This window comes from Acomys russatus, chromosome 9, assembly GCF_903995435.1.
Source record: "Acomys russatus chromosome 9, mAcoRus1.1, whole genome shotgun sequence".
Taxonomy (NCBI): Eukaryota; Metazoa; Chordata; class Mammalia; order Rodentia; family Muridae; genus Acomys; species Acomys russatus.
Window position 1 is genome coordinate 27441315 of NC_067145.1, and position 27872 is coordinate 27469186.

The following is a 27872-nucleotide window of genomic DNA, read 5'->3' on the forward strand; positions in this document are numbered from 1 at the left end:
TCTCTCTGACCCACCTGTTGACCAATAAAAGTCCATCAACTGGGCAGGGCAAATGAGATAGGTGTGTAGCTAAGGTTCCTAGCCTGAGAGAGACAGAGATAATTTTGGGAAGAAGAGAAATGAGAGGAGGAGGAGAGCGGAGAAGAAAGCTGCCATGGGTTAGATGGAAGAGAAGCACATGGCTGGCGTGGATGGGGATTTGGCCCAGATGAAGAACATTAACAAATATATGGGATTATGGATGGGAGGTAGCTTGACAGACGTTATTAGAAACAGATGGCATGGGATTGAGACATGGATCCCATACCTGCCTTACTGTGGGAAGTAGTTTATGGGATTAATGTCTGTCCTGACCCAGGTTAAATAAGGCTATTTTAAAATATAACAGGTGTCTGTTTCTTGATTGATTGCTAGCAGGATTTACTGGCATAACAGTAATAAGTATAAGCCTGATAATAAATATTATTAGGCCCTATTGATAATTAAAAACAACAAGTGGTGCTCAATGTGGGGCAGGTATCCACACTCTTAAAAATCATATTTTGTCATAGTCTGAAAGGGGGGAATATCTCCCAGAGAGTGTACATGGGCCAGAGCATTTCACAGGCAGGGTTCCTAGCTGCCTGTGCATCTCAACTCTTACAGAGCAGGGATGGTGGCAGACATGTGGAGGGTTGGAGAGGCAGACCAAAGAGACTGGCAGTCTTCTAAACTGGCCTAGGGAATGGAATTAACTGCCTAAATATAAAAATAAGAACATAAAACTGCTATGGTCTCTCCCCAAGATGCCATGGCAGAATTCTCTTGGGTCTTTTTTGGCTTTATTTTGGTGTTTATGAATTTGTTTGCAATGGACTTAGTCATAGTCACATTGATCACTTTTAAAATTTATCTGTATTACCAGTAGAGCCAGCTAGCAATCAATCAAGAAACAGACACTTGTTATATTTTAAGATAGCCTTAGTTAACCTGAGGCAGAGCAGATCAGTCCTCTAAACTACCTCCCATAGTGTGCCAGGTCTGTCTCAATCCTATGCCATCTGCTTCTAATAACTTCTTTCAAGTTACCTCCCATCTATAATCCCATAGACTTGCTAATGTTCTTCATCTGGGCCGGATTCTCCATCCATGCCACCACCCATGTTCTTCTCCTCCAACTAACCCATGGCGACCTTCCTCTCTTTAGTACAGGTCTCTCCCTTTCTCCCCTTGGCAGTCCTTCCTTCTTCCCAGAATTCCTTCCTCTCTCCTAGCCCCACCTATCTCCTTTGCCTTGCCCAGGTGGGATGGCTTTTTATTAAGCAAAAGTTGGGTCACACAGGGAGCAAGCAGCAATTAGCATCAAAATACATCAGACCATCCCCCAACACACATTTCTCCTTACCCTCTCTAAAAAGGTTCAGGGAAAAAGGCAGAGAGCCAAAAGATGTGAGGCTTAGTTTCTGGCAACTAAAAGGGAAGGAACCAAACTCTTCTCCTTAGAGTTAATAGCAGCTGAAATTCAGAGCTCCTTAGCTCCAAGGTGTTTGTCAGGGCTTTCTGGAAAAGGTCCAACAGAAAAAGATATCAATGACTAAATTCCAAGGAATGTTGAACAGGATTTCACTAACTGAAGCCAAAATTGGCACAACTGACCCAAGACTTAGAATTTTCTTGTTTCCCTTGTTGAGATTTCTGAAGATTTTGACTAGAATTGAGATGAAATATTTGAGCAGGGCCTTGGTAATAAATGCTCTTAATCCCAACATGATGGAGACAAAGACAGGTGGAACTCCTGAGTTCTAACTTGGTCTGCAGAGGGTGTGACCCCTGCTGATAAGATAAGTGACTTTCAGAGTCAGCCTAGGATTTAAACTGACAAAATTTTTCCTTAAATTTCCTATGTAAGTTCCTTTTTCTTTACAATGAGTCATATGTGCTTACTTATCTAAAGGATGGATACACATCAATCATAGGTTTATGTAAAGACAAGTGATGTAAATAACTGCTCTAAAAAGATCAGCCAAGCTCCTTAAAAGAGAAAGGCTGACGAGATATATGGTGCTTAAGGATAAATTGGCCTAAGAAACATATTTTGTTGGTCAATGTAAGGGCCAAGTTTGGGTGGGGAGGCAAGCAAGCATGCAAGCTGAGTGCCTTCCATGTCGAGAAGGGGTGAGACAAAAACATCCACAAAAATGTGAAAAGCCAGGTGCAAGATACCTATAATATACATAAATATTAAAGTAAAATGAGGGCTTATATAAAGTTTATTTAAAGCTTTTCCTTTGCTCAGGGCAACCAGCTTGTTTCTAAAAGAGGAAACATTCTCTTGGGAAACAGGTAGTGGCCTGGCCTACACATCAGGCACCATAGAGCCTAGAAAAGGACATTTAAAACTATATAATCTTGTTTTGATTTCAATATGATGATAATTGTATGTACATTGTTAATGGTGATGTTATATTTCATCTTTGAAAGAGGTCAAAATAAAACAGACCTGAATAAAAGAGAGACTGCTAACTTAAGAAAGTCTATGTTTACATGAATTCACACTACAGAACATTCTCTGCATGGGAATAGCTCTGAGACTGGCTGAGACATGAATGTATATCCATAGCTAAAGCTTCTTGTTGGCTACAGAATCCCCAAGATTTATTATTAGATGTCATTTTTTAAATGGCATGAATAAAGATTTACAGGTGTCTTTCTTCTGCTCATACAAAGAGCAGAGAACCTGCCTTTATTGTTCTGTGCATCCTGCACACCTAATACATTCATAGTTTTAAGACTGTATAATGCTTGTGAGAAATTATATGGTTTTAGAATTAAGGAACTGGATACTGATGCTGGATCAGACCTGACAGGATTCATTCTTCCAACATGCTGAGATGCTGACAACCTGCATCCTTCATGTTACAGCCCCAGTGCTTTGGCTGTGGTTCCTCATCAGAAAAGGACATCTTCAAAGAAGGCTCCTGATTCCAGTGGTCCAGCATTTCAGACTGTTCCACACAGGACTTATATTAAGCCTGGAATTTCTCAACATTTACAGAATATACCACAAATACTATTCCTAGCTTGTTTAACCATGTTCTTCCAATTTTTGGGGGGGGGGGAGGGGGTACTACATAGGTATTCTCCGCCCCAAATCAGCTTGAAGAAACTTTAAGAGAAAGATGCCCCATTTCCCTTAAGGGGGATTGTGGAGAGCCCCCAAGGACCGCACCCTAAGATGGCACCTGGCCCATCGCCAGAGCTGCCTCTGTTGAAAACAAACAGGTCCTTATTTGGATATAGCCCACTGCCTGTGGTAGTTCGGCCTTCGTGGACCTATGAGGATACGAGACGTGGTGTGAACTGATTGGATGATAGTATGCTTTATTAGTGTGTGTCGGGTGTGGTTCGGGGGAGTTGCTTGCACGAAGAGCTTGAGTAAACTGCTTGGAGAAGAACTTGGTGGTTGCTTCTTTCTTGCTGGCCGAGCGAGACGCGCCAGGGGATTGGGTAGGTTTTTGGTTGCTTTCTTGGGCTGTAGATGTTTATTGTCATTGGGAGTTTTTTAAACGTTATTATTGGTCATATTCAAAGAAAAAACAGGGTTGGACTTAGAGATTTCTCGTTTCCTTTATCTTTCTTTCTTAGGTATACAGATAGGGTTAAGAAAAAAAGAAAGGGGAATATAGAAATATATAGGGATGATAGGACAAAAGGTAGATTATTGAATCTACTCCTCAACTTAATGCCTTAATTGATACTCACAAATAAGGTTAATTTTAATTCATTGATATAGAATTTTGTATATTGATACAAAATAAGTTTAATTTTGATACCTTGAAGCAAAATTCAAATTTAATATTATTCTTCACACATTGTATTTATACTCAAATATGAGGTACTGTACACATACAGCTCAATTAATACATGGTTTACTTCCAGTACTCTGATAGTGTTCTTGTAGGCTGTTTAGGATAATTAAATAATAAAAGTCACTTGTTGATCAATTCATGGTCATGTCAAGTATAAGAATATACATGCTAGGTTTAACAGATATGATTCTATAGATAGATATGGTAAAATAGAAAAGGTCTTCAAAAACCCCAGAGACCTACAAAATATGACATTTATAAATATTTTTATTATTTTAAGGATTCTTTGACAATAAGACAGGTTATCTCCTGTCAGCACCCAGCCTACGAGAAAGAAGATGATAAGCATTGAAAAACCTCCTGGTGGAGATGGCTTCGAGTGTGGCAAAACAGCCACTGGACAAAAATGTCATTTCTCCCGTAGACAAAATTCTGCCTAAAATGGGCAAGCATGGATACAGGCAGAGTTGATGGCCAACCTCTACCAAGACAGGGTAAGCAAATCCTCAATGGTTCCTGCTTCACACATATGTCTGTCAGTTATACCGGGCCAGAGGCTGAAGATGATGCTCCAACGTTATAGAGTTTTGGGTGATCGGTCAGACAATAAACTGTCTTTGTCATTTTTTCATTTTGGAACCTGCCAACTGCTGGCTCTGCTCCTTAACAATTAGGTTTTAATATGAATTTATTATCAAGAATATCTTCCTTACAACCCGACTACTCTAAGCAAGAGGGAACGGAGGTTAAAAAGAACAAGAATAAACCTTCCGGGTCTCAGATCTGCAGGATGAGTCCCTGGCGTCTCCGGGCCTGTACCCAGATCCTCTCCCCAATCGAAGCAATCTGCCCCTCATAGTCCAAGCCTGCAGTCTCCTGCTCCCACCCCCCACACCCCTTCACTCTGCAACTCCTGGTCTCCTCTCTGGTTCTCTCCTCCCATGGATGGTTGATTTGCAATACAATTGCCTGGCTGTAATCCCTAGGCCTTTTTCTTAATTCTGGACACAGGACCCAGAATGGCTCTTCTCAGTCCATCACAGTGTATATCTCAGTGGGGTATCCGTGGCACCTCAAAAGAGCCCTCCAAGACTGCTTTCACCTTGGGCCAAGTCATATTCCTCCCACAGTCAACCTGCACTTCTGTTTACTTAAATAGTTAAATTTAGTTCTTCTCAATTCTCTGATGGGGTTAAAGACCAGTTAGTTTTAAAATTAAGTTTAATTGTTTAGAAGATACTTTTAGTTCTAGATAAATAATTTTAGGTTGATAGATTTGAGCTTTGATAGATATTGATATATTTCAGAACTTTAGACTCACCAAGATAAAATAGATATCTCTTCAAGATTGCCAAATACCTTTTGATTAGACATTATGCATGTAAGCCTTACCTATAGGTTTTTATAATTTTTCATAATTGTACTTACTGTATATAAAAGGAAATGGCCTTTTTATTTAAACACAAAAGGTGAATTGTTGGAGGATGGTCGGATGTATTTTTATGCTAATTACTGCTTGCTAGCTCTGTGACCCACCTTTTGACCAATAAAAGCCCATCACCTGGGCAGGGCAGATGAGATAGGTGTGGCTAAGGTTCCTAGCCTGAGAGAGACAGAGAGAAACTTGGGAAGAAGAGAGATGAGAGGAGAAGAAGGCCACAGTGGATTAGATGGAAGCGAAGCACATGACCAGTGTGGATGGGGTTTTGGCCCAGATGAAGAACATTAGCATAGATATGGGATTGTGGATGGGAGGTAGCTTGATAGACATTATTAGAAGCAGATGGCATGGGATTGAGACATGGATCCCATACCTGCCCCACTATGGGAAGTAGTTTATGGGATTAATGTCTGTCCTGACCCAGGTTAACTAAGGCTATTTTAAAATACAACAGATGCCTGTGTCTTGATTGACTGCTAGTGGGTTTTTACTGATATGATAGTAAGTATGGGCCTGATAATAAACATTATTAGACCATACAGATAAATAAAGCAACAGGGGTCTTCAAAGAGAAATGGAATTTTGGTCTAGATGGCAGGCCACATCCAAAGATGGACAGCAGCATTATCCACATGCTGTTGGTTTTGTAGGCACTTAAAATGCAACCCCAAATGAGCCACTATCTTTAGACCAGTGTTACATCAAGCTGCTTGATCAGGCAGTTTATGTGATATTCAGTGTCTACCCCAAACTGTTCCTGTGTGGTCACTGCATACAACAGTGAAGGTTGAATTGGAACTCCACCATGTTGGAAATGCCAGAACCATAGGCTGTCTACCAAGCTCACCTGCATGTAAGGAAAGGAACTGACCCTAGAGAGAGACCAAGCAAAAGCAATGGAAAGTTAGCATGGGCCAGGTCCTTTGGAGTCCAGATTATTTTATCAGGAAGCTCAGATACTATGCAAGTGAAGCTGTAGGATTTACTCGGCTCTATTGAGTTTCCATCTTAGTCCTAGCTGTCCTCATGCTGCATGGCTATGGGCAATTGGCCTATTATCACAGTCCCATTGTATACTGAAGTAGTAATCTTATAAACACTGTAGGGTAAGCAATTGTTTGAATTTCAAATTCAAGAGACTGGACTTTGGAGCCGGGCATGGTGGCACGCGCCTTTAATCCCAGCACTCGGGAGGCAGAGGCAGGCGGATCGCTGTGAGTTTGAGGCCAGCCTGGTCTACAAAGTGAGTCCAGGATGGCCAAGGCTACAAAGAGAAACCCTGTCTCAAAAAACCAAAAAAAAAACCCCAAAAAAACAAAAAAAAAACAAAAAAACTGGACTTTGGAAGACTTGGGACTATTATAATCTATGGAAACATTTGGAGATAGATTATATGCCTTTCCTAGCAAGAAATAAAAATGAAACTGGAGGGTGCTGAGGTAGAAGGTTTTAGTGTAAAGTGAGATATTTGGGTGTCAAGTTGATCAAAGGTGAAGCTATAATGATTTATCTAAATAGTCAGTTATTTAGTGTTCAGAATAACTGTGAAAAACAACCTTAGGACCTGTTTCTGAAGAAATTTCTAGATGAGCTCGTTTACATATGGACACATCATCCCATTGGCTGAGACAGTAGACTGAACAAAAACACCAATAGGAACTTGAGCAAGCAGGAGTGCTCACTACTTGGCTGCCTTGCATTGATGCAAAGTCACCTCACACTCATGTTTCCAGGCCTTTCCTTCCATTATGGACATTAAACTGTTAACAAAATAAACATCCATTCCTCACAGCTTGTCACATGCCTCAGCAGAGCAACAAAAAAGAAATATAGGTGTGGTGATGTTGGCCACTCTCAGGCCTTAGCATCAGGAAGAGTAAGATGACATGTCATGCAGCCCTGCACAGGGAGGCTGAGTCGCACTCTGTTTCAAAACAAAGAGAGATTATAATTCTGGATAATTCTTCTGCATATGTTGGATTTATTTTCATCCAATCAGTATTTTGTACTGCAGTCTCATGCATTCCAGTTGTGTTCCAAAATGACCACTATTGCATGTGAAACTATCTCCTGCATGTACACCGAACTATTATGATGATTCTCTTAGGTGCCATCCCTTTGGTGATAGAAAGAGGTGTGAGGCTTATATTAATTCTGTCACTTTTAGAAGCTATACAAATTTGTCAAGTTACTACAGAACAAAAAACCACAGATACATAGTTTCCTGGCTCCATTTTTATTATTATTATTATTAAGGTCCTGTAGGAGTGTTCTAATTACCCCTCTTTGTCAGAACACATGCTCAGTCATTGCAAGGAGAAAAAGAATAGGAAGGAGAACGTGAGTTTCTCACAGTTATAAAAATGAAACAAACCACCAGGCAGTGATGCCAAACACCCTCAGTCCCAGCACTTAGGAGTCCAACCTGGTCTACAGAGCAAATTCCAGGACAGTCAGGGCAACACAAAGAAACCCTCTCAAAAGAAGAAAGGAAAAAAAAAAAAAAAAAAAAAAAAAGGAAGGGAAGGAAATGTAATGGAAGTGTTGGTTTCTTTAAAAACTTGATTGTGTTAGTAAATATGTCTTGTAATCTCGTGTGGGGTTTTAGTTTGGGCTAGAGAGAGAGAGAGAGAGAGAGAGAGAGAGAGAGAGAGAAGAGAGAAGAGAGAAGAGAGAAGAGAGAAGAGAGAAGAGAGAAGAGAGAAGAGAGAAGAGAGAAGAGAGAGATATCAACAGGTCCCAAATAGCCAGGAGAAGTTGAGGGGTCTATGACCCCTTTCCCCACTAACCTTCTTTCTTCCATACCTAGTGTTGGGTGTCAGAAGGGATTGGGGTGGAGAAGGAAGGTAGAGGCAGTCAATACCTCAAACAAAATAGTTTTTAAAAACTAGTGTCAAGAAAGGAAGGAAGGAAAGAAGGAAGAAAGAAAAGGGTCAGGGGAAGGAACCCAGCGAGCAAACGGAAACCCCGTAAGAGCCATCAGAAATCATTCCTTCTGGAATACTATTCATCACGTGAACTGCTGCTCTAAGGCCATAACAAGTACGCGAATAAACGTTCCTGAGACGAGAGTGCAGGCCTCGTCACTCTACTGCGCCGATCTGCCTTCTGTGTTCCAATAAGCAAACCTCATATCCCCTTGGCGTATTTCTGATATGTGACTTTCAGAACTGCCACAGAGGAGCAATGTCAGGATCAGAGGACAGAAGAAAATGAACCAGAAAGCTCATGCCTAATGCAGAGAGAATTCTACAGCAGGTGATAGGCCAGGAGTCGGTCCACACACTGCTGTGGTACTAGGAATTGTGTCCTGCTTCGGAGAGGAGAGGAGGTACTCCCAGACCGAGAGAACACCTGCTGCTAAATACTGCCCTGACTTTATGGTGAATAAGGGAGAAGTGAGTGAAGCTCTGGTACCGCTCTTATAAAAGTAAATTTCCTATACAGATTAATGGATGAAAATATAAACAAGGGACCAATAGACAGAGGGAAGATCCTCCGATGGATTCTGGAAGGTCTTCACATGTACATGTCAGAGGAGGATTTAACTTTGTTCTGCAATTTTTAAATGTGTATGTCCCTGACCTACCTCCTGACTGTAAGGACTCCAACATTCACAGGAAACTGTTTTTCCAGATGTTAAGTCTGATACATGTACGGCTCATAAAGTTTGTCAGCATAGGAGAACACGGAGTATTTATTTACAAGTGTTGTATTATTTACTCCTTTCATTCTAGGCATGTACTTTACCCCCAAGCAATCTCCCTAGTCAGTTTTGTACTTTTTGTTTGTTTGTTTGTTTTTGACACAAGGCCTCTATGAATTGCCCAGGCAGCTTTGGATTTGACCAGATATAACTAAAAAACTGTCCTACCGAAGCCTCAATTGACATTAAAACACGTCCTGTTTTCTTGGGACTTTAAAAGCAACCTAACTCCAAGCGCCGGCCCCAGTGCGATTGTTCCAATCCACTGTCCTCCGCAGACAGTTAGAACAAGGAATTCTGGGAAATGTAGTCGCGCTCCTGGTGACGTCACAGGCAGCGGTTCTCTGAACCGCACTTCCGCATCCCGTCTGCAGACATTTGTCTTCCCCTAAGTTCGGCGGTGTTGTGTCCTGCTCCTCGCTCTCTCGGATCTCTGACATGGAGGTTGGTCCCGGGAGCAGCGCAGCCTGAGTGACTGTGCGGGGTGGGTGGTCTGGCTTGAGGGGAGCGGAGCTGCCGTGGACCAGAGGCCGAGAGAAGCCGACTTGGAGATGCCGTGCTGCTGACCTAAGCTGGGCCACTGAGCCTGGATGCAGATCTGGGGTGGGGGAGAGCAGTATGGGGGTGGAGCTGTGAATGAAAGCTTTGTTAGGACGCGGCCGCAGAGGGTTCTGAGGTAGGATAGCTAGCTGCATAGCCCAGAACTGTGGAATGGTGGAAGGTTCAGTATTGCCCCTGGCAGGGTGGGCCGGCTCACTGCTTCAGCCTGAGGTGGTGTTAGGAGCCCAGGTCCAAGCTTGACTCGGGAAGCGTGTTGGCACTAGCCGACCCACTCGCACTTGGCTGGAGTCGGTTATCTCAGGACCTTTAGATCAAGCGGAGATCTGTACTTTATGACCGGCCTAATACTCTTGGTTTGGGTTGATAGACGTTCCTAGTTTCCAGGGAGGTTGGTGTATGAGATGTTAGTCCCATTTTCTTTTAAATAGATTATTAGATTTCTGGATTGTTGTTTTGAGTGGGAATCCTTCGTGGCCATCTCTGTGATCTGAATCCTCAGCGTTAACATTCCCATGTAGTCAGCATTATGCCCTAAAGGAGAACGTGTGAGTTTTGCATCATTTAAGCAATTACTGACCCTACATTGCAGAGTAAAAGTTACTGGAAAATAATACCTCATCCAATTATGTCATAGATGTCAGAAGTTTGGACTCCTTTTCAGAAACAAGTGATGAGTTGCTGGGAGAGGAGGGGACTTGAATGTCCCCCAGGTACAAGTGACCCTGCACACCAACAAAGCCTTTACAATTGCTCTTTAATCGTGACTTTTTCTTCTATCTCAGGGCACACGACAGTGTCTAAACTCCCTGACAGCTACTCTGTCACTGCCCCTGGATGTGGATCCAGATTCACTGATGCTCCCTGAACAGCCTTCTGGAAACATTTGCCCCAGTATTTCTACTGTGTCAGAATGTTTGAAAGATTCCTCAGCCTGTCTTTTGTACGGTTTCATAGTTCACAATACTTCAGGTCAGATCAAATGTTTGTGTGGCATTAAAGTCTGTTCATAAGAAATGTGGGCTTTAAGCCGACCTCGGTCCAGATGTTTCTGTGGACTGTGTATACTGCCTTGCTCACCAAAAGTAATTTTCTACAATGTAGGCATGGTGCAGGGGTATGCTGTCCTATAACTTAGAGACCCTCCTGGTATGTTTAATTCAACAACACACCGTGATTGGGAAAAAAAAAAGTAGACCAAAACCTACGCCTATTCTTGGAGCATCCTTGTCGTCTCTGCATTGAGAAGGCAGGGAAACAGGAGTTCAAGGTCACCTTCATAGATTTCATAGATTATTCAAGACCAACTTAGGCTAAATAAGATTCTGTGGAAAGCCGGACGTGGTGGCGCACACCTTTAATCCCAGCACTTGGGAGGCAGAGGCAGGTGGATCTCTGTGAGTTCGAGGCCAGCCTGTTCTACAAGTGAGACCATGACAATCAGGGCTACATAGAGAAACCCTGTCTCGAAAGACAAAACAAAAACAAAATAACAAAGATTCTGTATTTTTAAAAAAAAGATAGGTTTTTTTAAACATAGGTTATGGATATACTAACTACCTCTGATAGCTTCTGTCATTTGGCTTAACACCGGCCTGACAGAAATCTGTCAAATTGACACTTGCTACTTTCAAAACATATACTTGAGAGGGTCTGTTTACTGTATTTGATGTGTGATTTTAAAATCTCCCACGAGCATGCTTTTGTTAAAGGCATTTGGTTTTGATGATTGCATAATTGTTTGCATTTACTGTGTGAGGGAGGATTTCACTCTTCGCCCTGCTCGACTCTTGCTCCGTATTTGCAGGGATTGCCCATTATTTGTGTGTACTGGTACTGTAGGACCTTGTGCTGTTTTCTTCTTGCTTTCCCTGAGTTCCTCCCACTTCGCTCCTTAAACATCTAATCCGAGACTTCGGTTGTTTCTCTGGACGCAGCCCCCATGGTTTGCATTGCCGCTCTGCGCTTAGCCCTTATGCTGCAGGCTCAACCATGTGTGTGATGCTTCTCTACACTAGCCGGAACAGTTCCAGTTCTACATGTGGGTGACGACAGTCACTTCCTCCACTGCCCTTCACATGTGGCACTGACACATCCAGCCGGGAAACCCAACCGCTAAAGTGAGATGTCTTCCTTCTCCTTAGGGAGGACTCTACCACTTCATGGTGTCCATTCCTGTCCTTCCCTCTTTAAAAAGAATTATTTATTGCATATGAGTACTTTATCTGCAGAAGAAGGCATCAGATCACATTACAGATGGTTGCGAGCCACCATGTGGTTGCTGGGAATTGAACTCAGGACCTCTGGAAGAGTAGGCACGTCTCTTAACCACTGAGCCATCTCTCCAACCCCCATCCTGTCCCTCTCTTTACGGGCTTTTGTCAGTGATTTTGTGAGTGACCATCTGTATATAAGATCAGTGTACATAAAAATAATATGCATAACAATTCAAGTCCCAACTGTTTACAGGATAGACTGCACTTGATATTTCATTAGGAACATTCAATAACAGTGTGCTGAATATTTTAAACATCATTCGCACTTAGACATCTGTCATATAGAGTGCGGCATCTGCCATTGACACTAGAAGTAATAGTCTAAATAAATTTACAATCCGTGTTTCTAGTGAAAATGTGACAACGTGGTCTTCTATGTCCTTTTCTGAGTTCCAGTTCCATACTTTGAGTATTGTGAAATGTATTGGCTAAAAACAGAAATGGTTGCTGCACAACAAACTTATGTGGGTCAGTGTCAGTTGGAAGAGAGGCCTGAGAAGATGCTGCGTGACACATGTATGTGGGTCAGCGTAGGTTGGAAGAGAGACCTGAGGAGACACTGATGAGTGGATGCTCTGGTGGACTTAGGAAGAGAAAGCTAATGAAACTGTGGCCCAGAATGGTGCCTATAGGTAACCCTAATCAGTGTATATTCCAGATGCTTGGAAAACAAGGTTTTGGATATTGTAAACAGAACAAAAAGTGTTTGACCGGATAAATGTATGAAATTGGTATGAAGACTATGCAAAGTATGTAGCAATTATTACAAAATAATTCATTAAAATGTACACTTCTCATATTTTTTATATTTAATCATAAGCAAACTGTTATCATTGCTCTCATAGACCATTTTGGGAATTCTGTGTGATAAGGAGAAAAAAAAACCCTTAAGAGTAGAAAGTATTGAAATAAAAGAAAATAGCAAGTAGCATCACAAATTATAATTCTTGGTCTCTGGTTACCAAGGCATAGGTATCATGAGCTCAAAGCCTGCTGTAGGATTAAAGCAAATGCACAGATCGTTGTTTTAAAAAACAAAATCCCAGTTATTCAATTTTACCAGTGAAGATTCGGGAGCCAGATGCTGGGGTGAAAACCTGTTCGCTCTGAAAAGCAGAGAAAGCACCTAGCTGACATCTCAGAAGGAAAAAGCTCCTTCTCCTTCTCCACTCTGTCTTAAAAACCCTTCACACTGAGTGTCCCTCCTTTCTACTTCCTGTGAGTCTCTCTATCTATCTTCCTGACTTCCTCTCACTCTCTATAGTTTTTTTGTTTTTGTTTTTTCTGTGTTCACTTCCTGTTACCGGGTTGCTTGCTCCACCTCTTGACCTAGAATTAACTTTATTTAGCACTTGTTTACAGAAAGCTCTTGGGTTTAAAGGTTTGTGCTAGGGCTGAGCCATATCACAATAAGAAACAGGTTTTTTCAGTACACAATCTTGGGGCTTACAGTGTGATCAAACATCCTGCAACAACAGATTGTTCCCTGCAAAAAGAAAACATGCAAAACCTGGAGAAGGGAAGTGAGAAAACTTAAGAGTGTTGTCTAGTGTATTTTAAATCTTCAAATACTGTTATTACTACACTTAGTAATGTATAATTTCTTAAAATACTTGCTATCCATTTTGTCTGTGAGTTCTTCCTTTACCATTTACCTCTTGGCTGCTCCATTTCCTATTTCTTGGTACACTGGTATTAGCATCACTGCTGAACTCTGTACACATTTAGAAATCTAGATCTCTACCAGCGCTGCTGCATCAGGATCCACATTTTCATTGCATTTCACATTCATGACTGTGCACATTAAGTATTGATAAGTACCTTGTCCCTCACCATCACTTTCTCCTCTAAGAAACATATATGTGTGTGCTCTGTAAAATAACCATAAGATAAATGCATATGTTCCTGTGAATGCATTCATTGCCTTTTTATCTTTCTTAAAAGTCAAATATCCATATGAGATAATAGGATTCTCCATTCTCTTTCATGAAGATGGGTCAAGGGTGAGATCATGAGACCACATCAGAAGACTCTTAGGAATGTTACTCACTGGTGTCTGAAGCATTCTACCTCTTCTCTTATAATGTGTGAAACTTGGAATTTTATTCACAACTACATGCTGATGCTGTTTATTTATTATTGTGAGTTGTTTTTGGTTTGTTTTGGTTTTTGGCTTTTCAAGACAGGCTGTCCTTGACTCGCTTTGTAGACCAGGCTGGCCTCGAACTAACATCTATCCCTTTTTCTGCCTGGGATTAAAGGCATGCGCCACCACGCCCAGCTTATGATTGTGGTTTTAATTGACATGTATACTATTCATTTATTTTTATTTCAGGAAATGCTGTCATTCAGGGATGTGGCCATTGATTTCTCTGCAGAGGAGTGGGAATGCCTGGACCGTGCTCAGTGGAATTTGTACAGGGATGTGATGCTGGAGAATTACAGCAACCTTGTGTTCCTGGGTGAGGATCACGTCCATAAATGAACTCTTATTTCAGCACCATGTAACTTGCTCCCTTTTTAGAACATCCCATGGGAACTGGTGCTATCCAGCAGTGACTTTTGTATACCTGCCTTTGCTGATATTCGAAGAAATAATTATGCTTCTTCTTATGTTTTCAATATGGCTTTTATTTTTGGTTTTTGAAATTTGTATCCTTCAAGAGCTGGAGAGATGGCTCAGAGGTTAAGAGCACTGGTTGCTCTTCCAGAGGTCCTGTGTTCAATTCCCAGCACCCACATGGTGGTTCCCAACCATCTATAATGAAATCTGGTGCCCTCCCTCTGACAGGCAGGCATACATGCAGGCAGAAAACTGTATGTATAATAAATAAATCTTTAAAGAAAAAAAAAATGTATCCTTCATTCTAGATGTAATTCTATAAACTCAGTGGCATGAAGCGTGGGGCACACATGTTAAAGAGAATGTTTGATCCTTCAGCTTTCCTATTTACTTTGTAAGTGAAGCTAAGGAGCTTCACATTATGGATTCCTCCTACATAGTCTGTGTGTGCATCTCAGGAAACATTTAAGTAACGAGCTTTCTACAGTTTTTGTCTTTTCTTAATAATGGAAGCTTAATAATGGAAGAGGATGTTCCTTCCCAGGAGAACACACAATCATTGTTGCTCCCTTTTCCCACAAACAGGTCTTGCATCCTGTAAGCCATACCTGGTCACATTTCTGGAGCAGAAACAAGGACCTTCAGATGTGACGAGACCGGCAGCTTCCACCACGCACCCAGGTGTGTAGGAATGAGGGGTCAGAGGACGGAGCGGGGGGTCGGAGATCCAGCAGAATGCCAGGCTTTATCCTGAGCAGTGAGACAGAATTTTCTGGTGCAAATCATATTTAACAGCGTCTTCTCTTATGTCCTTTGCTGTCACAGGAGGACACCTGCCAGATGCCGATGCTTTGAGTCTCTAAGCTTTTTGCTTCCCTCCAGTGAGCTCTGCTTGTGTTTACAGGGACTCAGAGTTCATTTTGTTGAGTCTACATTGTACCTGATTTTTTACTATTTTCTATACCTCTGAAAATTCCCACACATTTCTAGAGCTATAAGCGCAATAACTTTAACATGAATTTCTTCTATGTCACATACATGTTAATTACACACTTCTCATCAAGATATGGGTGATTATGCTGTGTTCTAATTTTTTCTACAACATACCCAGGATCAGTTTGAAATGCATCCCCTTGGTGGGTATAACGTCCTACATAAAAACATGTGTAGGAATCATGTTTTTAATGGAGCATCAGTAGGTCTTCAGAATGTTGTGTCCTCAGAATCGTTTTCTAATTTATAGTTCTATTTGCTGTGGTACTGTCTTGAATACTAGGTTACCTTAAATTATTTCTTCACATGCAACTTACATATTTCTGTGGGTGGAATGTCCAATGGAAATTCCAATGCTAATAAGCACTTCATGATTTATTTTAAAATGCATGAGCTTTAGTTCTGTGAGCATCACAACTGTATGTTTTCCCTTCAGGGGGAAATATGAGTCTCACATGTTCATATCTTGTGTATTTGTTATTCAATTGTCTTATCTAGTGAATGAGTATTATTACATATAGGCTAGCTTTATGTTATATTCATTGACAGAAACATTGCCTTTAACAAAAACTGTCATTTATAAATGAACTTGAAAGTCTATATCTTTCAGGGACTTATTTCCTTGTTATGGAAATATAACATAAAATACTGTCTTTAGCTCTTGAAATCTATTGTTTCATGTTACAGATAGTAAACTTGTTATGAAGGAAATCTTTTCAAATGTCCAAAACTTCCAAAATCCTGAGTGCTGGGATTAAAGGCGTGAAGCCACCATGCCTGTCTTAAAACTTAATTCTTAAAATTGTGTAGTCCTACGTCCATATAACTTAAGACAATCCAGTTTAACACCCAGATATCCAAGCTTGGCTGTAATTAAATGAGAGTGTCTCCCCTGTGGAGTATTTGAGTACTTGTTTTCCAGTTGATGGTGCAGCCTTACCGCAGGCAGTACATAACTGGGACCAGACCCTCAGAGTTAAATTCCTCCCTGCGCTGTGAGTTTGTTCCTCTCTTCATGGTTTGGGTTCACAATGTGAGCCTCAGCGTCTGATCTAGCTGCTGCGCCTGTGTTGTTTTCATCCAGTCCTCCATGGTGGACTCATATTGTTCTGGAACCATAAGCCTAAGTTAACTCTTTTGTCTATAAGTTGCCTTGGTCATGGTGTTTTATCACAGTAACAGAAAAGTGCCCAGTTAGATACTGTATACTTTTGTGCATGTCTGATCAGTTTATCTTGTGGGCTTATTTAGCCTCCTAATCCCTTAACATTTCCATTATTATTGTTGGTGCTACTTCGCTAGCCACTTACCTTTGGATAATGGCTTCAAGATTTCCATATTCTTTGTTTTCATCTTTCAGTAGAAGTTTATATTGTTTTCATATAAAGTGTTTTGCGAATTTCCCTACAGTGAATATAGGTATGGAAATGTATTGCAGTTTCTCATTTGTCTGTAGAAGTGTAAGCATGAGAAATAGTCTCCATATTAAAGATAAGCACTATAAATATATAACAAATGTCACTTGGATTTTATTCATATCTCAACTTTTACTCGCCAGGGGGAAAGCCCTATAAATGCCAAGAATTTGACAAGGCCTTTGATTGCAACTCACTCCTTATTCAACACCAGAGAGTCCATCCTGTGCGGAAACCCTACAGATGTGAGGAGTGTGGTAAGGTCTTTAGTGCTCACTCGGCACTTTCTATACACCAGCGAATTCATACAGGAGAGAAGCCGTACAAGTGTGAGGAGTGTGGTAAGGCCTTCAGTACTCGCTCGGCACTCTATATACACAAGAAAATTCACTCTGGAGAGAAGCCCTACAAGTGTGAGGAGTGCGCAAAAGCATTCTATTTCCCTTCCCTCCTTAAACAGCATCAAAGAACTCACTCTGCAGAAAACCTCTGCAAGTGTGAAGAATGTGGCAAAGCCTTTTATTTACCGTCGTTCCTCAAGCAACATCAAAGAATTCATTCTGCGGAAAATCCTTACAGGTGTGAAGAGTGCGGCAAAGCCTTTTCCTATCCCTCCACCCTAAAGCAACATCAAAGGATTCATTCTGGAGAGAAACCGTACCGCTGTGAGGAATGCGGCAAGGCCTTCCGTAGGTCTACATACTTTCACCAACACCAAAGAATTCACACTGGAGAGAAGCCCTACCAGTGTGAGGAGTGCGGGAAAACATTCTACTATCGCTCGAACCTGAAGGGACATCAAATCATCCACTCTGGAGTGAAGCCCTACAAGTGTGAAGTGTGCAGCAGCATGTTCAGAACTAGCTCAGACCTTTCCAAGCACCAGAGAATCCACGCCGAAGTGAAACTCTACAGTTGCGAGGAGTGCGGGAAAGCCTTTTCCACTCACTCGTACCTCATTCGGCACAAGTTAGGCCATTCCAGAGAGAAACCATACAAATGTGAAGAATGTGGCAAAACGTTTTGTTATCCTTCAATCCTTAAGGAACATCAAAGAATTCATTCTGGAGTAAAGCCCTACAGTTGTGAGATATGCGGCAGCATGTTCAGAACTCGCTCAGAACTTTCTAAGCACCAGAGAATCCACGCCGAAGTGAAACTCTACAGTTGTGAGGAGTGCGGGAAAGCCTTTTCCACTCACTCGTACCTCATGCGGCACAGGCTGGGTCACTCTGGAGAGAAACCCTACAAATGTGAAGAGTGTGGAAAATCATATAGCTACCCTTCACTCCTTAAGGAACATCAAAGAATCCATTCTCAGAATCCCTACAAGTGTGAAGTGTGTGGGAAGGTCTTCTGTACTCGCTCAGGACGTTCTAAACACCAGAGAATTCACACCGGAGAGAAACCCTACAAGTGCGAAGAATGTGGCAAGGCCTTCTCTACCCATTCTTATCTTACTCTGCACAAGCTGTTCCATACTGGAGAGAAACCCTACAAATGGGAAGAATGTGGCGAGGTGTTTTATACTTGCTGAAGACTTACTCAACACCAGTAAATTCACACTGGAGAAAAACCCCACAAATGTAAAGAATGTGTTAAGACACTTCTAACTTTAAACAACAGCATTCACACTGAAGAGAGGCCATAGTATCTTTATTAACCCGTAATCCTTTATGAAACACAAGGGACCTCCTACTGTAGAGAAATCATACAGATGTGAAGAACGTGGGAAAATGTTTTCCCAAACATCACAGTTTTAAGAGCAAAGGGCTCATTCTCAAGAGAATTCCGCCAAGTGTGACATATGTGACAGTATTGTGTGCTACCTTGAACTTGCTGTCTAACAGAGTATTTGTCCACGAGAAAAACTCTGCAAGTGCAAAGAATTTGGAAACATCCTTTTTATCTCATTCATCCCAGATGCTGATCAGTCTTGACAAAGTTGAGGGGGGGAAGGGGGATGTTGTTTGTTTGTTTTAGGTTAATTGTGGTCAGATCTGTTGATTGAGGGAGGAAGTAAACTGTCTCTGTTGGACTAGGATCCTGGGTTGTATAAAGCAGAACGTGAACTGAGAACAGCCATCCATCTGTCTTCCTCTGCTTCCTGACTGTCAAGGCCACGTGAGGCGCTGCTTCAGCTCCCGCGGCCTTCGCATTCGCAGCAGGATTTGCGGTGCCATGCACTGAGTGAGAAATGTCCCCGGTAGTCTTAGGCATTTGAACACTTGCTCCCTGAGTTGGAGGCACTGTTTGGTTAGTTCAGGAGTAGCTCACTAGAGGTGAACTTTGAGAATAAAAAGCTCCCTCTATGTCCAGTTTGCTCTCTCTGCCTCCTGTTTGCCACTGAGGATGTGAGCTCTCGGCTTCCTGCTTCAGCCGCCACGCAGCGAGCTGCCATGCCCTCCCTCTGCCATGGACTCTGATCCCTTCTGTACCATAAAGTGAAGTAAACTCATTCCTCTGTAAGTTGCCTTGGTCATGGTGTTTCATCGCAACAGAAAAGCAATTAATTAAAACATCGCCATGAACAGTATCAAACTGTTTCTTCTGACATTGCTCTTGCAAGAGTATTTTATCACAGCAAGAGGGAAAATAAGGCTGCAAGCCAAAGAATAGTAAAAGTTTGTTATTTAGTGCTATACACTATGCTTTTTTGTTCATAGTTCTGTTCTCCCTTTTGTCCCTGTCTTACCTCATTCTTTTCCAAAACTAGTTCCTTTTCTTTAAATACACACGAACATCACAGATATAGTAACAATGAAAGTGTGCTTACTATGATATTTTCATTTTTCTCTAGAATTTTGTATATTCCTTTTGGTACAAATGTAGTGGTAGTACTTATAACACTTTTTTTTTTTTTTTTTTTTTTTTTTTTTTTTTTGCCGTTTTTCAAAACAGGGTCTCTCTAACCCTGGCTGTCCTAGAACTTGCTCTGTAGACCAGGCTGGCCTCAGATTTATAGAGATGCACCTGCCTCTGCCTCCCAAGTTCTGGGATTCAAGGCATTCACCGCCACCACCCAGCACCTTTTTGTAATTTTAATAATTTACTGTCTCTTATCCAGTTCAAATTGATTTTTCTGTAGGATGAAAGACACAGATCTAATTCCATCCTTTCACCGCTGCATATCTAGTTTTACCACCTCTAACTATTGAAAAGGCTATCAGTTCCACTATGTGGTTTTAACATTTTTGTTTAAAAATTTTAATAGTTTGTTGCCATATTAGTTCAAGTCTCCCTCTTTCCATCACATTGGACTCGCTGCCTTTTTTTTCTATGAGTACCTTGCAGCCCTTTTCACTATGGTTCTGTAGTATAGTTTGAGGTGAAGTAATATGATACATCTGACTGTTCTTTCTGTTTAAATTGTGTTGTCTCTGATCTTTATATTATTTTTTCCTAGTTCTATGATGAATGCCATTGGAATTTTGCTATGGATTGCATTGAGTGTGTGGATTGCTGTTATCAGTATTGCTATTTTTACAACATGAACGCCAATCCACGAATATGTGGTATCTTTCTATCATCCACTGTCTTCCTTCGGAAACTGTTTTCAGTCTTTTAAGATTTTGCCAATAGGACTTTGAAACTTGCCAGAATTACATCGTGAGAACCTGTCTTAAAAACAAAGGAGAACGCACGCCTTTAATCCCAGCACTTGGGAGGCAGAGGCAGGCGGATCATTGTGAGTTCAAGGCCAGCCTGGTCTATAAAAGGGAGTCCAGGATAGCCAAGGACTGTTACACAGAAAAACCCTGTCTCAAAAAACCTAAAAAAAAAAAAACCTAAACCAAACTAAAACAAACAAAAAACCCCAGAAATCTTTCATCACCTTGGTTAGTGTTAGCCTTATACATATTTTCCTCCTTCTCTTCTTCCACTTCTTTTTTCTCCCATTATGAAGGGACACTTTTTCCTGATTTAATTCTTAGAATTTCTGTTACTGGTGTACATAAAAGCTAATGACTTTTGCATGTTCATATTGTAAGCTGATATTTTACTCAAAGTATCAGATTCGTAAGTTTTTAGTGGTATATTTGAGGTCTTTTAAATAAAGAATCATGTCATCTGAATCTAGGGATAGTTTAACTTCAGACTAGATTTTTGTACTTTTGTTTTCTCTATATTGTAGTTTACAGTTTTGTAGTTTACAATTAGAGCACAGGATTCAATAAGTATCAAGATAGGTAACCCTTGTCTCATTAAGATTTTATAAGAGGCCAGGAGCACTCAGGAGGCAGAGGCAGGAGGATCTCTGAGTTGGAGGCCAACCTGGTCTATGAAGAGAGTTTTAGGGCAGCCACAGCTGTTAAAACAAAGAAACCTTGTCGAGGGGGAGAAGATTATACAGGAAATGTTTTATTTAAACAATGAAAATTTTCTCTTCTTACTAAAGGTTGGCTCTCATTTTGTCATCCACTGACTTTATTATTATTGTTGTTGTTGTTATTATTATTATTATTAGTAGTAGTAGTAGTAGTAGTAGTTTTTTCCCCAAGGTGTTTTTCATTTCATCAGGTGCCTTTTCTACATCCACTAAAATGCTCATGTGACTTGCCTTTATGCTTATTAATATGCTGCATTATATATTGATTTGTGTATGTTGAATCAGCCATAGGAAATAAACCAAATTAGTTGTGATGTCTAATAAGTGAAAGTATATTTAAGAAGTTTTTAGGCTTGGGGGCTATTTTTTGCAGGGGTATCTAAACATTCATTATGAATAATGTGGTGTGAGTGAGTGTGTGAGTGAATGTGTGTGTGTGTGTGTGTGTGTGTGTGTGTGTGTCTGATTTTGTTATGATTATACTGGCTCCTTAGAATTAGCTTAGTTGTTTCCTTCGGTTTCTAATTTGTGAAAGATTTTGAATAGTGTCATTAGATCTCGAAAGCTTGGTAGAATTTTTGCAGTACCTGGCTCTGGACTTTACTTCATGATCAGACTTTTAATTACTGCTTCAGGCTTCTATTGTTACAGGACTGATTAGGATGTTTATATCTTCTGGCTTTTTGTTCACTCAGTTGTAAATATTTAGAAGTGTATTCATTTCTTCTAACATTTTGAAGTTGTCTCCCATTTATTTAAGTCTCAGACGCCTACCTCCCTTTCCTTCCTTCCTTCCTTCCTTCCTTCCTTTCTTCCCTCCTTCCTTCCTTCCTTCCTTCCTCCCTTTCCTCCCTTTCCTTCCTTCCTTCCTCCCTTTCCTTCCTCCCTTTCCTCCCTTTCCTTCCTTCCTTCCTCCCTTTCCTTCCTTCCTTCCTTTTTTTCTCCCTCCCTTTCCTTCCTTCCTCCCTTTCCTTCCTTCCTTCCTTCCTTCCTTCCTTCCTTCCTCCCTTTCCTCCCTTTCCTTCCTTCCTTCCTTTCCTCCCTTTCCTTCCTTCCTTCCTTCCTTCCTTCCTTCCTCCCGCCATTCTTCCTCTTTTCCATCATCACTCCTCTGTCTGTCTCTGGTTGTGTCACTAGGAGTTGGTGAATCTTGTCTGTCTTATTAAATAACCCACTATTTATTTAGTTCTGTGTATTCAAGTCTCTGGTTCATGAATTTAGTCCTTGTTTTTATTTTTTTAGTATAGAGTGTTTATATTTCATGTCAACTTCTATATTTTGGTTTGGCTTCCTTTCTCCAGCTTTGATGTGCATCATTAGATTATTTGAGACTTCTCTGATATTTCAGTTAAGAATCTTAGTATGGCTGGGCACAGTGGTATACTCTTGTAATCCCAGTATTCAGGGAGGCAGAGGCAGGCAGGTCTCTGTGAGTTCAAGGCCAGCCTGGTTTACAAAGTGAATCCAAAACAGCCAAGGCTACACAGAGGAACCCTGTCTTGAAGAAGGAAAAATGTTAGTGTAACCTTTCTTTCTAGGGCTGCCTTCCTTTTGGGTTTATTCACTGTCACTGTTCATTTAGAGATATATAGTAACCACTTAGCTGTCCCCTTTCTGAGGATAGTTTTTCTATTTCTACTTTTAGCACAATGTGCTTTGATAGAATGTATAGGATTATATTCTCTTTTCATAAATGCTTTGTGCCCTGTAATTTGGTTTGTTTTAGAGACAGTTCCTTGTGCCCCTGGCAGAATGCACATTCATTGTCTGTTCTAGACAATGTTTTGTAGATATCTTTTAAGTCCAGCTGATATTTTGAGCATGTGTCTTTGGAGCTTCTTACACATTATGGATTGGAGGCCTAGAAATCTAACTCAGAATAAACCTTGCTCCATCTGTCTGTACTAACTAGACACTCCTCTTCCTCTACTCTGTGGTTACGGTCTTCTAGGTGGCTCTCTCGCTGTATGGGCATTATTTACATGATGGCCTAAATCAATTAGTTCTGTCAAAGCCTTTCTGCTCTAGTATCTTGCCCAGCCAAAGGGTTCAGCAAAGCTACTAAAGCTTTGTTTGAGTCTCCAGGTCCCGGAAGAATCAACCTGTTTTAAGTCCTCTACTAACTTAGTTCTATTTATGTTCTCAATGAACTAGGGTCCAAATGCAACGTTTGTTTTTCCTGGGACTGTTCCTTTCTATTGTCATCTAGCCCCTGCAATTTCTGAGTGCCTCAGAGAGAGAAAAACAGGTGTTTCTCATTGCTGTGGTAAGCCAGACGATGATTTCCCTCAGGTTGTATCAGCTTATGAATCATTTATTAGCCTTTAGGAGAGATGAGTAGTTGTATGTTCTGTTTCTCTGCATCCATACCAGTCAGGCTGACCCCATCGGATGTACCACAGCCTCACTAGCCAGACTGAAACAAACTATTCCATTTCTCATTTAAAAGTCTTCCCTAATTCCATTCAACTGCTGAGTATTCCATAATTAGGCTGGTTTCTTTTATTGATCATTGCTACACCTCTGCATCAACCAAATTTTTTGTTTGGGGTGATTTTCTTGTTTGCTTTTTTTCATTTTTTGTTTTATTTGTCAATGGTAGGACCTGAGGGATGTCATCTATCATTTTTTTTTTTTTTTACCATGTTTTCCTTCAGGGTACCATCTGTCTCTTTTAGGGGTACTATGGCTTTTTACCATGCCCTCTGGATGTGTGCCAACTGACTTTTATCATGTTCTCCTAAGGAGTACCAACTATCACTTTTTTTTTTTTTTTGGTATTTTGAGACAGGGTTTCTCTGTGTAGCCTTGGCTGTCCTGGACTCACCGTGTAGACCAGGCTGGCCTCGAATTCATAAAGATTCACCTGCCTCTGCCTCCTGAGTGCTGAGATTAAAGGCATGCACCACCACCCTTGACTTCAAAGATCACTTTTACAATGGTCTCTTGAGAGAGGCCAACTGTGACTTTTACCATGTTCTTTTGGCTTCTGAGCTGTAAGAAAAGGCAAGCCAAGACACCTCCGTCATCCTCTTTTGTCTAACTTATATTGATGATGTCCTTCAGGTCTACAGTGGATCTGAAGGGAGGGCTATTATCTTCTGTGAGACCAAGAAGAATGTTACAGAAATGGCCACAAATCCACACATAAAGCAGAACGCCCAGTGTCTTCATGGGGATATTGCACAGTTACAAAGAGAAATTACCTTGGAAGCCTTTCAGGGAAGGGAGTTTTAAAGTATTGGTGACAACCAATGTGGCTGCTCATGGTTTGGGCATTCCAGAGGTTGACCTGGTGATTCAGAGTTCTCCACAGGGATGTTGAATCTTATATCCATTGCTCTGGATGCACAGGTAGAGCTGGCTGGACAGGAATTTGTGTATGTTTTTATCAACTAAGAGAAAGAGGTCAACTGAGGTATGTAGAACAGAAAGCCAGAATTACTTTTAAATGTGTAGGTGTTCCTTCTACAATGGATTTACTTAAATCTAAAAGCATGGATGCCATCAGGCCTCTGACTTCTGTTTCTTATGCTGCTGTTGATTTTTTCCAGCCATCAGCTCAAAGACTGATAGAAGAGAAAATGGGAGATGTAGGGGAGCTAGGGATGGGGAAGAGACTTGTGAGAGAGCAGGTGATGTTTATCCACTTAGAAGTCAAACCCCTTCATGGGGGAGATTGTCTGTTGCCAGCTGAAAACCATCCTAGAACGGACTCTGAGAGGATATATACACCCAAAACTGGGGGCTTGGCTTTTTTGGGACTTGGTATTATTTGGCTATTCATCACTCCACTTCAAGATGCTCCTAGACAGAACCACTCCAGGGAAAGCTTCAAGGCTTTGGGCTCCAGCTGAGGCTCTGGGTTCCGGTTGCTCCAGGTTCCGGGATCAACTTTGGTGGAATTGCTTGTCTGCTGAAATCCTGCTGACTATGACAGGAGAATCATTCCTAGGAACTGATACCCAGAAGGTTTTGTTCTTGTTTTCTTTAATCTCCTTTCCTTCTTGTTTAGGCTAGTCGGGTTGTAAGGGAGGTACACTTGTTTAATAAGTTCATAATAAAGTATAATTGTGAAGGAAATTGAGCCACAAGCTTACTTTCCACATCAGAGGCTAACATGGAGAATGTTAGCCCCAACTTTTTCTTCTTGGAATTCCTTCTTTACACAAAGAACTTCTTACTTGACTGCCATCATAACCATGGATACATTTATTATTACACACAACAGTGGCCAGGCAACCTCTGCAGCTGCTTGCCAAAATCTCAACCCTTGTATTTTACAAACAGGCTGCAACATTGTCTATAGACCTTTAACTGTTTTCATGACATCTCCATATTCAAATGGTGGACGGCACTCATCAAGCAGGCACGCCACCCCATATCATATACACAAAGGTTGCCATTCTGGGATACTTCCCATAGCTACACCTAATCCTGACTGCTCAACCTTAGTTGCACATCTCACTTCTTATAGCAAGAACTGTTCAGTCACTGTCAACATGGGGAAGAATAACTATTGGAATTTTGTCCTTAGGTGCTCCTCCCTCAACCTGATCAGCCTCAGTTATGTATGCCTTGCTTCCCAAAGCCAGTACCATGCACATTTTTCTCCCCAAATTTTTGGTTCTGTTGTGTCCCTTCTCAGAAACTAACTATGTTATATGAAGACATTTCCTAGAGAGATGCAACAGGTACACACACATATACACACAAAGATGCAGAAGCACACATCTACAACACAACCTTCTTGCCTGCGGCTTACTGTATACTAAGTGGTGGGGAAAAGATTGTAAGGACCGAAAGTACAGGAAGTGTGCAATTAAGTTGTGTCTCCTCAAAATGACAGGGAAGCAACACCATGGTACCACAACAGTACGGCTGCCTGAACAATGACACCAGCAATGGACATGCTAAAATGAAAGGAGGAAATTTCACTGACAAAGACCTAGGAGCTGTGACTGTGAAAGAAGAAAAATTACTCATCCTCAGAGAGGTGCCTACTAAATAGTCATGGATTGATGAATATACAGGTAACACTGAATGGATTCAGCAGGTTGCAATAACATATTTATGCACTTAATAGTAAAGAGAACGTGAATTTGAGGCGGAGGGAGGAGGAATATGGGAAGCTTGGGAGGAGGAGGGGGAAATGATGTAATTAATTTGTTTAATTGCAAAAATAAAATAAAATTGGAAGAAAAAATACATGTGCAGTAAAACTGACCAGATTCAAATTTCCTCACTTATTTTCACTAAGTCCTTGGCAAAATATGAATGATCTTGCAGGGTCCTGCCTTACATTGTTGCCTTCACCGCAGTCTGCGTTACTCAGTTCCCACGCCCATTACAATATAAAGACTGCAGTCCTTGATCTTTTTAAAAACCTACTTTATTTGAGGTTTTTAAAATGTTTCTACCTCCCTTCCAACCCATCCACCCTAGGTAGAACAGGAAGGTCAGTAGGGAATGGGGATGCAACCCTTTTTAGACTCAGTTTCTAGGGGGCCATTTCACTCGTCGTCATCAGGGTTCCAGCAGGAAACGCAGCAACAAGAACAAGCAGCAGCGGAGCAGCAGATACCACAGCAGCCTCTCTGAAGTCTTCTCCAGAGTGTCTCTGTAGCAGCATCCCAAAGTGGAGTGCAATGATGCGCAGTGATGTAAAAGCCAAAAGCTAAGCCTCTGTTTTCTGGCCTCCTATTTATCTCCTCTCCGAATCGGGACCAAGATGTTTATCAGCTGGCAAAGACCATGCCCTGCACGAGATGGTTCCCTTTCTAGTAGACAAATCATGTGCCCTCTTACAGGTCTGTTTCTAGTGGACAAACCTCATAGAGCCTTTGACAAATCTGTTTCACATCTCCCACTTGGAATCAAAACAAAAACATGTTTATATTCACTACATTTTTGTCACCTAATATAAATTAAAATTGTGACCAGTTTTTGAAGTTGTTAAGAAGATGGATTTGAGTGGCTTCTGCCGACAATGCTAAGTGACTTCCTTCTTCTATCTTTGCTTAGAAACCAGCATCTCTCTTCCATGTGTAAACACTTAATTCTGATAGTTTGTGCATTAGTGATATCAAGGGTGAAAAATCCAGGAGTAGCATTAAGGACAGTCTGCTTGTCTTTTTGTAACTTTTAAAACTAAAACTCCACACTTAGGATATAAATTATAGCCAGGCATGGTGGCATACGCCTTTTATCCCAGCACTTGGGAGGCAGACGTAGACAGATCTCTGTGAGTTCAAGGCCAGCCTGATCTACTAGAAGAGTGAGTTCCAGGACATCCAGGGCTACAAAGAGAACCTCTGTGTCAAACAAACAAACAAATGTGTATTTTTATGCTCATCTAACCTCACACAGTCACCATTAACTTCTCTTTTTTATTTATTTTATTTTTATTACTATTATTACTATTATTATTATTGTTATTATTATTTCGAGATATGGTTTCTCTGTGTAGCCTTGGCTGCCCTGGACTTGCTTTGTAGACCAGATTGGCCTCAAACTCACAAAGATCCACTTGCCTCTGCCTCCCAAGTGCTGGGATTAAAGCATGGGCCACCACCACCTGTCCCCTTTTTTTTTCAACTTTGGCTACTTTATACTTTTTCTATATGTCTAGTCAGACACTTTTAAAAAATGAGCTTATTTCTATTAGCATAGTATCATTAAGAGTTTTCATTATTATCAATGTAACAACTTCCTTAGCTATTTAATGTTGGAGGTTGATCTG

General features: G+C 41.2%; 1 protein-coding gene across 2 annotated transcripts in view; it reads left to right on the top strand.

Annotated features, from left to right (window-relative positions):
- LOC127193802 (zinc finger protein 728-like) overlaps positions 1 to 18945 on the top strand; it is a 45135-nt gene extending 26190 nt beyond the window's left edge. The window contains exons 2-5 of one of the 2 annotated variants that reach the window (XM_051151039.1): positions 14165 to 14291; positions 14978 to 15073; positions 16944 to 17755; positions 18008 to 18945. In XM_051151039.1, the coding sequence (XP_051006996.1) occupies positions 14165 to 14291; positions 14978 to 15073; positions 16944 to 17755; positions 18008 to 18337 (1365 nt within the window). In that variant the 3' untranslated portion in view covers positions 18338 to 18945. Of the gene's footprint in view, positions 1 to 14164; positions 14292 to 14977; positions 15074 to 16943 lie in introns of both variants that reach the window. The other variant, XM_051151037.1, reaches the window with a different exon arrangement.
- The last annotated feature ends 8927 nt before the right edge of the window (positions 18946 to 27872 follow it).